Source organism: Melospiza melodia, chromosome 16 (assembly GCF_035770615.1).
Source record: "Melospiza melodia melodia isolate bMelMel2 chromosome 16, bMelMel2.pri, whole genome shotgun sequence".
Lineage (NCBI taxonomy): Eukaryota > Metazoa > Chordata > Aves > Passeriformes > Passerellidae > Melospiza > Melospiza melodia.
This window is the reverse complement of record NC_086209.1, coordinates 11623221-11636486: the sequence shown is the minus strand read 5'-3', so window position 1 is coordinate 11636486 and position 13266 is coordinate 11623221. Positions and strand designations below refer to the sequence as shown.

General features: G+C 44.4%; 2 protein-coding genes across 4 annotated transcripts; one reads left to right on the top strand and one right to left on the bottom strand.

Annotated features, from left to right (window-relative positions):
- Nucleotides 1-2805: 2805 nt before the first annotated feature.
- MCTS1 (MCTS1 re-initiation and release factor) lies at nucleotides 2806-9616 on the top strand. Its single transcript, XM_063170609.1, has 6 exons — nucleotides 2806-2904; nucleotides 3503-3655; nucleotides 4326-4423; nucleotides 5512-5645; nucleotides 6674-6741; nucleotides 8523-9616. The coding sequence occupies exons 1-6, from the start codon at nucleotides 2894-2896 to the stop codon at nucleotides 8602-8604; spliced, it is 546 nt and encodes a 181-aa protein (XP_063026679.1). The 5' UTR covers nucleotides 2806-2893; the 3' UTR covers nucleotides 8605-9616.
- Nucleotides 9617-11263: 1647 nt separating this feature from the next.
- On the bottom strand, nucleotides 11264-13160 carry C1GALT1C1 (C1GALT1 specific chaperone 1). 3 transcript variants are annotated; one of them, XM_063170605.1, is made up of 2 exons: nucleotides 13115-13160; nucleotides 11264-12642 (listed from the first exon to the last, which is right to left on the bottom strand). In XM_063170605.1, the coding sequence occupies exon 2, from the start codon at nucleotides 12635-12637 to the stop codon at nucleotides 11681-11683; it is 957 nt and encodes a 318-aa protein (XP_063026675.1). In that variant the 5' UTR covers nucleotides 12638-12642; nucleotides 13115-13160; the 3' UTR covers nucleotides 11264-11680. The 3 variants fall into 3 exon arrangements, with proteins under 3 accessions (XP_063026675.1, XP_063026678.1, XP_063026676.1); XM_063170608.1 differs by lacking the exon at nucleotides 13115-13160 and adding an exon at nucleotides 13053-13101; XM_063170606.1 differs by lacking the exon at nucleotides 13115-13160 and adding an exon at nucleotides 12761-12866.
- Nucleotides 13161-13266: the final 106 nt, after the last annotated feature.

Here is a 13266-nt window from a genome sequence, read left to right as displayed (position 1 = left end):
GCGGCGCATCCGCCCGCCGTGCATGACGGGGCGCGGCGCACGGAAGCTCTGCCGGGAAGCGCTGGCACCGCCCCGGGACCCGCCCCGGGACCCGCCCCGGGACCCGCCCCCGGCCCCGCCGGCGTCCTCGGGCCCACCGGAACTGATCGGGCTCGGTGCCCCCCGCGCCGGCGTGCGGCCGCCCCCTGGGGCGGGAGTGCGGGGCCCGGGAGTTCCGTTCCGGGGAGTTCCGCCCCGGGGTCCCGCCCTGCCTCACCCGGCCCGGCCTCACCCGGCCCGGCCCCGCCTGGCCCGGCCCCGCCTGCCCCGGCCCCGCCTCAGGCTCGCCGCAGGCTCCGGCCGCGCTCCGTGCGGTGCACGGCGGCGTTCGCGGGAGCTCGTTCCCCCGGAGCCTGCGGCCTAGGCCGAGGCCTGTTAGTTTGGTTTGGAAATGGTTTTTCTTACACTTATTTATAAACATTAATTTAGCGTCAGCTTTTTGATATGATTTTCATACATACGGGCTTGTACTGGGCTACAGCCTATGGTTTGCTTTTTTAAAATTTATTTTGTAACTTTTAGAAAGAACAGAAGTTGTAGGCCTTTGGAGTCTCTTTTTTGATGTTGGTGGGTCTGTTACCAAAGGGACAATAAACTCCCCAGGAATGTTGTTAGGATTCAAACACTGTTGACAAATGGCTGTGGAAAAAGTATCAAACCAAGTGACGAGGTTTTGTTCCAGGAGATTCTCCGTGGACTTCAGCTTAGAGCACATACCTTATACACCAGACATCAGAGCTCCTCAGCACTAGACTTCCCTCAGGGGAAGTCTAGTGGCACTTTTATGTTGGATAGGAAAAGATGACAGAAACTTGACAGAAACTGGTACATAGAGATATAGGAATGCAATGTTACTGAGGCTCTTCTGGAATATGTTTTATGACAGAGTCACTGTCAGACAACTCCTGAGGCCAGGAAGGTCATGCTTGTAATGTGTAGAAAAGTACATTTGAAAAAACCCCAGCAAAACAAAGCTTCAGTCTGGTTTTGGCAGTCAATGACTTTGTCCCATCAGTTAGAATATTTGGCTTTTGGATATAAGAGAGCAGATGGAGGCAAGGTAATGTTAGTTCTGGGGATCCAGGAAGAAGCCAGATGTGATGGATTTCCCCCCTTTTTCTACCAATACTTATGGGAGGGGTGAAATCCTAAGTCCTTTCTATTTAGCATGTGATCCTGAGGTGTGGTTTCTGTCAGGGCAGTTGCTGGATGTTCCCCTTGCCTTGTCAGTCTTGTGCAGGTACCATGCTTTTAAAATTTTGGTACTTAAAAGTGACCCTGCAACCAGAGCAAATGTCTGCCCAGCCTTTTGGTGTTGAGGCTGAACAGTAACACTGCTTTAAGGCAGCAGAAGTGTAGAAGTAAGACCTTCTTCTTGACAAAGGCAATTTTTGAAAATTTGGGCCTAGTCTTGCTGTTTTAGGCAGGTGTGAAACCAGTGGCTCAGGTGACTTCAGTGAGATGTGCTGTCTTTCTCAGAAGAGTAGAAGTTTACCTTGTGTTTCTATCATTTGAGGTAGGATATGATGAATTTTTCATTACAGTTTTAAAAGATGTTGTTTGCACAGCAAAGTATTATTTGATGAAAGTTTTTCTGAGGATCACCAGAACATAAGGAATAGTTTGTCAGTATGATTAACTCCCATTTTTATTTTCTAATCCTGGGGATTAGCAGAATCACTGTGTTTCTTGATCATCACTCAGTATTTTTAGTGATGCTACAAAATAGATGAAGGTGGCATTCATTAATGAAATGCTTGACTATTTATGTAATGCTATAGTTAATTCCTATCCTTTTAAAAAGTTATTAGTGTGTTTGTTTCCAAAGCTGTACTGCACTGTTTGAATGATACCATGTATAAAGCTTGATTTTACTTTGTTTGGCTGATGTAACTTTTAAGTATTAGATTTTAATTATGTGTTATAGTATCAAAGGTGATTAAATTGTTTTGTATGGAAAAAAGAACTCGGTTGTTAGCACATGATAACCTGGTGTTTTATGTCCTCTCCTCCCTCCCCTTTATGCCAATCATGGCATTTCCCTGACTCTAAAAAGAGACTGGGTAATCACCTGCATGTCTGTTTATATAGCAAACACCAGCCTAAAGAACAAACACAGGTCTGCTCCTCAAAGAGTGAAAAAGCAGTGTGGTGAATTCTACCTGCCTATGGCTTTCTATTCACAATTGCTGCATCGTGATGGCAAGACCTAATTTGATTCTAAAAAACACTATGGATGGCTCTCTCCACCAGAATCCATCTGACTGGATGACATCTTCTCTACAAGCCAGGCTTCTGCTCCCTCCCCACCCTGAAGATGTGGCACTGTCACCTGGGCCTGGTTCCCTGCCCAGCTCCAGTATCGGCTGTTTGACAAGAACTCTATTTTTTTCCCCCCCAGAATGCTGTTGACAGTATCTTGTGTCCTCTGAAGCTGTCGTGAGGATAGCTTCTGCTCTGCTAGTTTGAAGATGGCTGTGTTTTTTCCAGTTAAACATATTTTGTGTTTAAATGATGCCAGTAGCTATTAGCACTTCGCTCTTCTTATTTTACCAAAAATCGATAAATTACCTGGGAAACAGCACCGTGCCTGTCAGTACCAAGCAGCCGGTGGCTGTGAAAGCCCAATAATAATAACAATAACAACAATAATACTGTGTTGCGCGGCGGGCAGCGGGGGGCAGGGGGCGATGCGAGGCGGGCGGCGCTGCCGGCTGGCCCCGCCCGTTCCGCGGGGATGGAGCGGCGCTTCCGGCGGGCGCGGAGCGAGGCACGGCCCGGCCGGAGCCGCGTGTGAGCAGCGCCGAGGCTGTGGCTGCCCGCCCGCCGCCGGCCCGGCCTGCCCGCCCGCAGGATGTTCAAGAAGTGAGTGCGGCCGGGCTGGGGGCGCGGGGGAAGGAAGGGAAGGGAGGGGAAGGGGCCGGGCGCCCCCTCGGCCCCGGGCCCGGTGCCCCCTCAGCCCCGGGCTCGGCGCTGCGCTGGCGGGAGCGGCCCCGCGGCCTCCTCGGGCCCCGCCGCCCGGAGCCCTCGGCTTTGCCCCGGGCACTCGCTCGGTAAATGGAGCTAAGTCATTAATTTATCCCAACTTGGGCTGGTTAGAGCGCCGGTCGTGTTTCTGTGGTGGACGTGGAGGGTTCGCCTCGGAGCAGGGCTGTGGGTGTTTGTGTTGCCGGCACAGTTCTCTTGGAGTTGGGTAAAATAGCGCATTGGGCCGGGGTTTATCTGTGACACTGAACACGCGCTGTGGCCGTACGAAAAGTTTAGGGGGGACCCCCTGCCTTCCCCCAGCCCAGGTGTTCCCCAGGGACAAATTTAACATTAATGAAATCCTGCATTTGAAAGCTGGACAGTCAGTCTGCTGTTAGACCTCTATAGTGAATCTATAAACACTTCTGAAGACAGCTCCTGAAAAACACATCTTTTGAGGAACAAACTGCATTTCTAAAACACTTTCATTTGACAGATTTGATGAAAAGGAGAATGTATCAAACTGTATCCAGCTGAAGACTTCAGTTATTAAAGGTATCAAGAATCAACTGATAGACCAATTTCCTGTTATTGAACCATGGCTAAACCAAATCATGCCAAAGAAGGATCCAGTCAAAATAGTAAGATGGTAAGTATCTCTTCTCTTCAACTTTGCTTTCAAGGTGCTAGGATTGCTTCCTTTGTATGTTTCCTTTGTACAGTAAATAAACCTACCACCTTTGATAGGCGTCCATCATCTCTTAATAGCTAGTTAGAAAGTTGTGCTTTAAAGGCACATGCTAGTAGGGTGCTTGAGGAGCTTAGAAATGCTTCCTAGTAGCTAATGTGCAGTGTACTCAGGGTCTCTCCAAGGATCAGCCTGTTGTTGAAGGGAAGTATTCAGCTTTATGCACATGGAAGCTCAAAATTGTTTGGATTCCTGTCAGTAACATTTTGTACTATTTTTGGGCTTCTGTGTATTATCTCGATTATTTTACTTTTTTTTTAAATAGAGGGTAGTACATTTTTGCTGAATCCTCATTATTTGCTCTTTGTATTGCATTTAAAAAGCAGTGCCAAGGAAATGCAGTTTGTGTATTTGGTCAGTAGGTTTCTTTTTTCTCCAAGGGGGAAGAAGGAGACCACTGCTGAAGAACAAGTCATAAAAAAAGATAATATTTTAGTTTTAAATTTTGTTGCTAATTGACTGTTTTTATTCTCAGGTGCTAAGATAGACCAGACTCCATTAAGTAAAATACTGTATTTAAAGTGTAGAAGGGTTAAGTAGCTCTTGGATTTTCTTTTTTTTAATCTTGCAGTCATGAACATATAGAAATCCTCACTGTGAATGGGGAGTTGCTGTTCTTCAGGCAAAGAGAAGGGATTTTTTACCCGACGCTAAGGTTGCTTCACAAATGTAAGTTTTCTGAGGGGGGCTGTGCTGGGAAGAGCGGGGTGACAGTGTGATTCCACAGGACATCTCTAGAAACAAAAAGAGCCTCCATTCCATATATTCCATGCAAATGCATGTTCCAGAATAGATGTTAAAGACACAGTATACTTTCTTAACTGGAATTTATTAATTTTCTATTTCACATGTCTATGCTAATTGCCTCCATGCTTTATGCTAAGCAATCTGAACTTAAGTAAGAATTAAGTTGTGTAAAGCTCTGTAAAAAATCTTGAAAGGCTCTCTTAGAACAGAGATATAAGTTTGCTATTGTTGGTCCCTATCTTTTTTCTTTCAAGTCTTTTTGTTATACAAATACTTGTAAGTTCTTACTAGAAAAATATTCTGTCTTCCTGAGTTTAATGATGTATATCTGTCTCCTGTAGAAACTTAGGCTGCATGCTTTTTACTTTTCACAATTTATTCTTGCAATATTTTCTTGCTGTTCTGCTTGATTGTGTTACTCTGTTTTGAATCCTAAAGAACCTTATTCAGTCAGATCTCAGTGTTGGAAATGCTTCAGGAGTGTGCCTGCCCTTGAAGGATGGCTTGGAGAGCTGACAGCTTTCATGAATTTTGTCTGTGTTTGCCTTTTTTATTCTGTTAACGTTAAACTGTTTTTCTTTCACGTTGGAGTGATTTGTAAGAGTACATGGAGTTTGCAGGATTTAAGACCCCTTGGTTTTAAGATCTCTTAGGATGGGCACTTGTGTGGTTGTTTTCCCTAGTGGAAAATTGTTGCTCAGTCTGTGGGTCTGAGAGTGTGCAGGAGCCATAGCCTGAAGTGCTGGAATACCTTTGGTTCTCAGATAAAAGATGTGGTCTGGGAGGACAGTACCTGTGTCCCTTTGGGTCAGTGTTTGTGTCCTTTGGGGTCAATATTTGTGTCCTTTTGGGACAGTACCACCCAGCAGGAGCTCTGGTAATTGTTTCTCATACTTCTACCCTTGCAGGACCCTCTAGATCTCACTGCCCTGTTTAAACTGACTTTACAATGAGCTGCTCATGTTGTCTGGTGCTGTATTAATGGCAATGCTGTGTCTTTCCCCTCCTAGACCCATTTATTCTCCCGCATCAGCAGGTTGATAAAGGCGCCATTAAATTCGTCCTGAGTGGAGCTAATATAATGTGCCCTGGCCTGACATCTCCTGGAGCAAAGCTTTACCCTGCTGCTGTTGACACTGTTGTTGTATCCTTTTTAAATATGAATTCATCTCACTGTGGGATGAGTTACATTTCTGTTCTTGTGTTTTTCTCAGTTGATTTTTATCTGTAGTACTTTGAGTTTTAATTGGATTTCATGAAATAACTAATAATCAGAAAGGAGATGCAGAGGTTTAGATATTGCTTGGCAAGGGTAAAGTTGTTAATATTTTTTCACTTACTGTATGTTCCAAACCACATAACTATTCCTGCTGTACTGTTGGGTGGGCTTCTGTTCCATTAATCTCATTGGTAAGTGGAACTCCTTAGTGATTTTATGCAGAATGGTAAAAGTAGATGAGGTACAGTGCAATTTGTGCCCTGCCTTCTTAGTCAATCTTGTATTCCCTTCAGAAGAATTCTCTCCTATTCATAGGGAATTAGGAAAGGTGAGTAGGATCAGTTTTACTGCAGTCAGGACTTGCTTTCTGTGTCTGATGAAGTTAGTGTATGTCACATGAGGAGAGTGTGCTAATTCACTCCTTATATTACTGAGAAAAGAACCCTGAACAAATACAGCATTTACAGCACCAAGCTGTGCTGCTTTTGTTGTTAGTTGGATGCTATAGGAAAAGATCAGCAGTGAACATCATGTGCTAAGCTCTGAAAAGGACACATGTGATTTCAGTACTTGTGGTTTTTAAATTGGTGTCTCAATTCTTCTGTGCCTTGGAATCTAAAATGGCCCCACAAACATGTGCTGTTTTGTTCCAGAAAGGCAGAGACTGTCATCTCTGTGTTAGGCACAAAGGAAGAAATTTAGTACTGGGAGATTTTTTCTGTAATTGTTGTTCCAAGTTCATAAATGCATGCTTTGTTCTGCACACTGATTCAGTTGTTAAATTCAGTGCACTGTTTTGCTTATCTTTAAGAACTGGAACTCTAGAATTACTAAAAGATTAAAAGTTCAACACTGGCTTTTGAAAGTGTTTTTGGAAGTAATTTCTTTATATTGCTTTGACTTTTCTGAAACAGTTTAAAAAGAACTCTGTTTTCCTTAGCAGTAATTTGTAGGCAATTATGGCAGAGGGGAAACAACATGCATTATGTGTGGGAGTAATGAAGATGTCAGCTGAGGACATGTAAGTGTTTTAAAAGCTGAAATGTAACCTGTCCCATGTTATTATTCTTGTGTTAGTTTGGAGTATAAGCACCACTGTCAGGGTTACTGCACTGCTGTTGCAGCATGTGTTGGGTACAGAGTAATACCTGGGCTAGGCAAGAGGTGTAATTTGGATTTGAGAGGATTGAAAACATTGAAGAGATTTTTGTCTGCAGAGACTCAAAGTCCTGCTGGATCTTGGTTGCCTGTCCAGGCTTTTTTTTCTCTGTGGCCTGCTCTTTTTCCTCAGGGTGTACCCACAGCAGCCCAGCATTCCTGCTTGATGTGCTGACTAACTTAGCTGAGCCTCTTGTGAAATTTAGAGTTCTGCTCAGGATAAACAGAAAACTGTTTGAGAAGGAAAAGAGATACAGAAAATGGAAATGGATGTTAGTTGTTCTTGGCTTTCAGATAGTGCTAAATCATAAGTAGCTAAATCACTTTGTCATTTTAAGTTCTGTTAACATCTTGCAGGATGTGAGGTGCACCCAGCAGGTTTGGGCTGTGTTGGTTTCCAGACCTGTCACTTGGGGCAGTGAGGAAGCTTTTTTGGTGAAAACAAGTCACTCTTTGTGTGGGTAATTGTCAACAAGCCTGTCCTAAGTCATAATAGTAGCACAAGGCAGAGAGGGGGGAATGTCTTGGAGGACAGGGATGCAGAGGGACTGCAGAAACCTGGATTTGGACCTGCTGTAGCTGTTGAGGAATTCTGTTCTTCAGGATTATTTATGGTGCTTCAAAAGACTCCAAGAGTAAGTAGAAAGAAAAGCTACCTGTGTCCCAGTCCTAAGAGAGCAGTGACACACTGTGGTCATTGCAAACCAAGGTCCTTTGTATACCTACCTTCAAATCCACCAGCCTTGCAGCTGAATATCCTGTTCCTGGGAGAAGCAACATGAACTGGAGAGGAAGATGAAGTGATACTCCTCTCTGCAGCCTATTAGCTGCTTTTTTTGTGTGATGTTGTTCCACAATTTTCCTTCCTGATACTTTTGGACAGGTTGTGTAGGTAACAGAACACTTGCTGTAAATAGAGTAAATTATATTATCCAGGGGAATGAAACTTGTTCTCACTCCCAAAAAGAGATTTGTTTTGTTTATTGTGGCAAAACTAGTTCATTGGTGTTTTTTTTTTTTTTTTTAACTGGAAAAATAAACAGACAAAAACCAGTAATTTTTAAAAGATTACATGAATCAAAAGATAGTCAATACTATGGAGGATAGCATGTCTCTAACAAGCTGAAAGTCCTTGGCACATAAATTTAGCATTTTTAATTCTTTATGAAGTGGGTAGATGACCTGCAACTAGAAGTGAGGCAGCTCACCTGCATTTGATTGTGTCATTGGCACACTTGGAACCAGAACTTGTTAGATTCTACATTCCAGTCATCCTGTACCACATCCTGTGCTTGGAGGGGAGGTGCACAACTGCTGTGCTACTTTGATGCAGAAATGGTAAAATGGAGAAAAGTAGAAGTGTTGTCTAAAGAACTGTGTCCCACAAAGAAGTAGTAAAAATGCTGTGGAAAGCTGTTGAAAAGACGTGGAAGGCAAATATTGTCCTCTTATCAGTCAGCAATGTGGGCACATGTAATAACAAATATTGTTTCTTGTCCACCTGCTGTGGAAGATAATGACTTTGTGATTGGTAGCTTTCCCCTTCCAGTTGACAAATCTTGCAGTTTCTACTTGAAATAATGTATTTTGTAGTGCTCTCATGTTTAACCTTGCTAATACTGCTGTATGTTCTTCCTCCTACAGTGAGAAGGTCAACAAAGGGATTGGTATTGAGAATATCCACTATTTAAATGATGGCCTTTGGCATATGAAGACATACAAGTGAAACAACAGGAACTGTTACTCCAAAGGAATGCACTTAGATTAAATGTGGACTGCTTTGTAATTCCTTGTTTTTAATGTGACTGAATGTACAAATTATTTTGTTCTGTGGCTATGCTAAATAAATCAGTTGAATGCAAAAGTACTGTTAGGCTACAATAGTTTTCTAGATTTCTTTTTATTACAGTTACTTTGTTTTGTCTTAAACCTGAGTCTTCAGTGACTGAAGATATTTGATGAAAGATTCTGCATGGACTGTGAGTAGACTATTTCAAGTGGAAAGGAGGAAAAAGCCAAGAAATGTTTACATTTTTGTGCTCTTCTAAAAGCATAATATAAAGTGTGTGTGAAATATAAATATGGTTTACAAAACCTCTGAAGCATTTCAAATTTTTTCTTGACATCTTGTTAGTCTACCTAGTTTCTTGAATGTGGAGAAATCAGGTTTTTTGACATTATTTTTTAACTTATTAAGAGCATTAACTTCATTTTACTTAAGGATTTTCTCTTTTTAATACGCATTTATCTGTATAGGATTTATGAACTCAGACTGATATGTGGATTAGAAATTCTTTTGTGGTGGCTCATATCTGAAGACTCTATGTATGTTCAGATTTCTACCTGCCAACACTTTGATACTGCTCTCCTTCTAGAGGAGTTTGTAGTACTGGTGGGCACCCTGCCAGTGAAGTGTGTGCCACCCTGGTGCCTGATGCTCTCTACTCCCTGTGTGCTGCCTTATTTTAGGAGCAGAAACAAAGTCACTGTTAAATAAAGGCATGACAGCAAAACATGTTTTTCAGTATAGCCAGGAGCAACTTTTTCAGGTGGAACTTGAAGAGCTCTCAGCTTGTGCACACTGCCACATGTCTCTGTACAGCTACAGAAGGGGTTCAGGAGCACTGTGTGTCTGTCTGGATAACCCAGTCCTTTGTTCAGCATACCCAAAGCTATGCCTATGGAAAAATGGAATACTGTAATAAATTAAGGAAACTTTTAAGGTCTATCACTCATAACTGTCTCTGGAAGCATTTATTAATACTTCAAGTCTTTAACACATGCATTTTACAGCAGCAGAATGTAACTTGGTGTGCCAGTGCCTTGTGGTGCTGTTCTGCAGGCTTGGTTTCCCCACCCTGGACCTTTACAGATGATAGGAGCCAAGGTGTTCTCCAGCTGATTCTAAAGCCAAGTTAAATCATGGCAGAAGGAATGCTGCTTTTAAAATTCTGTAAAATTATTTACAAGACTCTACTTCTGAAAATGACAGGGTAAATCTGAAACTATCAATGTGAGAAGACAAAATTTAAGCAGTGTTGCAGAAAGAGTTCTGATCATACCTCAGAATTTCAGAATGCTGGTGAACATTTAAAGATTTCATTGTAAATGTATTGATTTCTGGTACTATGGGAAATCACTTAATGCTTCAGTGTTGGTGGGGTTTTTTTGTTGTAAAATGAGCTAATCTTGCTTTTTGTGGTTTCCTTCCATCTTATCTCTTTCTGTTGTCCTACAGCACCTCAAATCTATGACAAATAAGATTTTTTTCTTGTTGGAATTGTTCACTCTCATTCTTCAATGACTGCTGTTGCTGCAGGGGCGTCAGAACTGTTTTTAATAATCAGAAACACTGAAAGTTTTGCTTGCTTTATCTGGTTTTGTCGAAGTTTTTGCAGCTGTATTATTCTGTAAGGAGATACAAGTCAAATAAGGCTTAATTTATAAACCAGATTAGCAAAACATCAAAAGTACAAGTTCTACCTGGGTTTTGGCAGCAATTGTGTTGCTGTCAGCTGAGCTCTGACTGATGAGGGGATGAGCAGGTGCTTCTTGTCTCACCTTTCAAAAAGCAGCTGAGCTGTGGGAGCCTGTATGGGGGTCTGAGCAGTTGTCTTGTCAAAAACCTGATGCTTAAAACAAAAAACCCAAGATGTGGATATTCTCATCAGCTCTGAAGCTGCTGTTTCACTTCCCCACCTGCCCACTTGCAGCTCAGGGTAGGGTGTTACAACCGGTTGGTTAAAGGTGAGAGAACAGAGTCTGCTCCTGTGTTTTATGAATACTGTAGTACCAACAAAGCCTGTGACAGTCACAAATGTAACAGATGGATGTAGTACCTTTCTCAAGTCTTGAAACACCCCTGTCAGGTCACTGAATTCTAAATGGAGTAAGTACTGAAGTGCTCTTTGTTTACACAGGCTGTGGGTGGATAGGAGTGTGACCCAGCAACTTGTGTAAAACTGAGTGCCCTCTATTGTTAAAAAAAAAAAGCATGAAGAAACCCCAAACCAAACACCAAATTCTACTGACAATTAACCAACTTCTTCCTTGTAAACACTATTACCATCCACTAACAGGAGTAAAAATAATACTGAATCTTTATTCTAACTTGCTTGTAGATGGAGTGAAATTTTAAATGAGCAATTAATCCTGTGCTAACAGACTCCCTGACCATGTTAATACCTATGCAAATACAGTTTATCTTTCTCTTTTGTCTGCTTAGAAACAGTAGTCCAAAGGGCACCTGATACTACTCTGCTGCAAGATTTCTTGTCACCTTGCTTCCTGCTGTTAGAAGGCTGTACATGAGGTGGAAGGTGCTATATAAGCTCAAGATATTGAGTGTGTATTGAGTGTAAAAGAAATAGCTTAAAGTTACAGTCTTTGAGACTGAATCTGTAGTCAGTTTTATTGGTACAACTTAGAAAGGTATAAAGACATTCTAGAAATGCCTGGAAGAACTGAAATAATCAAAGTCTTGCAAAAATATATTTTTAAGAGTAGACTAAAGTCCATTTCATTTTCATTAATAAATATTTACATGTACAAACCCCCCCCTATAAACTTAATTTCCTTTTATAATAAACATTAACATCTTCTTTTCATAATTTCATTCCAGCACTGTCAAAAGCATTTCTCTATAAAAGATTTAGAAAAAAATCCTCCTTCCACTTTTAAAATGAAGAGCTTTCCCAACCCTCAATGTGCAAAAGAACCTGTACACCAGTACCAGAACGTGTCAGTCCAACTGTGTGTTGTGAGAAGAGCCACCCCAGGGCTCCTCCTTCCCCGAGGCGCCGTCAGTCATTGTCGGAGCCCGGAGGGGGCAGGAACACCAGGGCGTCGCTGTAGGAGTGGCCGTAGGGCCGCAGCCGGTACACGCCGTACATCATCACGTGCATGTGGTTGGGGGCCAGCCCGCTGAAGGTGATGGCCATGTCGGAGCAGCAGCCGTCCACCACCTGCTGCGGGTGCGTGGACATGGCCTCCTTGATGAGCGCCCCCACGGATTTAGTGTTGAAGACGTCTTTCCCTTCGGAGTCTTCGGCGTTTTCGGCAAACACGCCGCCGTACTTCAGGCAGATTGCCAGCTGTTTGTCCTCTGCCAGTTTCCAAATCATACCTCCCTGCTCTGGGCACTTGTCAGGGTCTTCAAGAACACGGGAGAGGCGTCTTAGTGACTCAATGCTTAAGACGATCCCTCCCTCGCCATCTACATACTCAAGGTCACCAGATTTCACAGTGTGGCCTATGTAAAAAGGCTGAGAGGGGTCTTTTTTCAGTAAGAAATACTTAAGATTTTCAATTATAGCAAATGTTGTTGGATATGCAAGGAAGAACCAGCTGAATTCATCCTTATAGCGTTCGTACGCGATCTTGTAAGCTTTGCGCATCATCGCCCACATATCGTTTGTGTTGACGGCCACAGAATCGAACACTTTGACCTTTTCTGAGCTGTAGAATTCTGCCTTGTCACAGTGCTTGCTCCAGGTCTCCCTTGCTGCAGCCCAGTGCCCCAGATCTTTTGGTTTGACAAGGATGATACAGTACACATTGATGTTTTTACTAAGCTCCACACGTTCCCCTTCTGAGAGGTTTAAGACATCTTCCTTGTTGGGAGCCTGGATGTGATGATGCTCGTGGTGATGCGCTTTGGTCCCATGGCCCACCTTAATGTGTCCAAGGAGCGTAACCAACATGCAGAAAACTCCTCCAAGCAGCACACCCTTGATGAAGGAGCTGCTTTCAGAAATCATTTTTCCTAGAAAAGAGACGCACTGTAAGAACTCAGAGGAATAAGTGCATTAGTGCAGGTTCCATACGGTTCTAATGCAGTCCGCAATCTCTAAACCCCGCTGCAGTTCCCTCATCTCCCGCACCGGGACGAGGCTGGTGAAAGCTGTGGCGATATCCAGGTTCCCGGTCGGAGCTCTCGGTAAGGGTACGACACGAGCCCTGTGCCCCGGCCCCTCTCCGCTGCCGTGACCGCACGGCCCGGACCCCGCCGTCTCCTCGCCCGCAGCACCGAGAGGCGGCGGGACGGGCTCGGGCGCTGACGCGGCCCGCGGGGAGCCCTCCCGGAGCCCGGTCCCGGCCTGCCCCGCTCCCCGGCGCTCGGTGCCGGAGCCGCCGCAGCTCCCCAGACTCCCCGACCCGCGGCCCCGGCGGTACCGCCGCTCCCGCCGCAGCTCCCCGAGCTCCCCGGCCGCGGCCCCGCCGCTCCCGCCGCTCACCGGAGCCGCGCGCGCCGCCCCTTCCTGCGCCGCCGGAAGCGCCGCGCGGCCGCCCCGGGCTCCGTGCGCTCGGTGGGGCGGGGGCGCCGCCTGGCGGTGCGCGCCTGGCCCTGCCTCCCTCACGGCCCTGCCTCCCTCAGCTGCCCTCAGGG

Coding starts and splice junctions, on each gene's coding strand:
- MCTS1 (XM_063170609.1), top strand. Junction 3,656..4,325: donor CCAGTCAAAATAGTAAGATG/GTAAGTATCTCT, acceptor TTAATCTTGCAG/TCATGAACATATAGAAATCC. Junction 6,742..8,522: donor AAGATGTCAGCTGAGGACAT/GTAAGTGTTTTA, acceptor TTCCTCCTACAG/TGAGAAGGTCAACAAAGGGA.
- C1GALT1C1 (XM_063170605.1), bottom strand. CDS start 12,637: ATGATTTCTGAAAGCAGCTCCTTCATCAAGGGTGTGCTGCTTGGAGGA.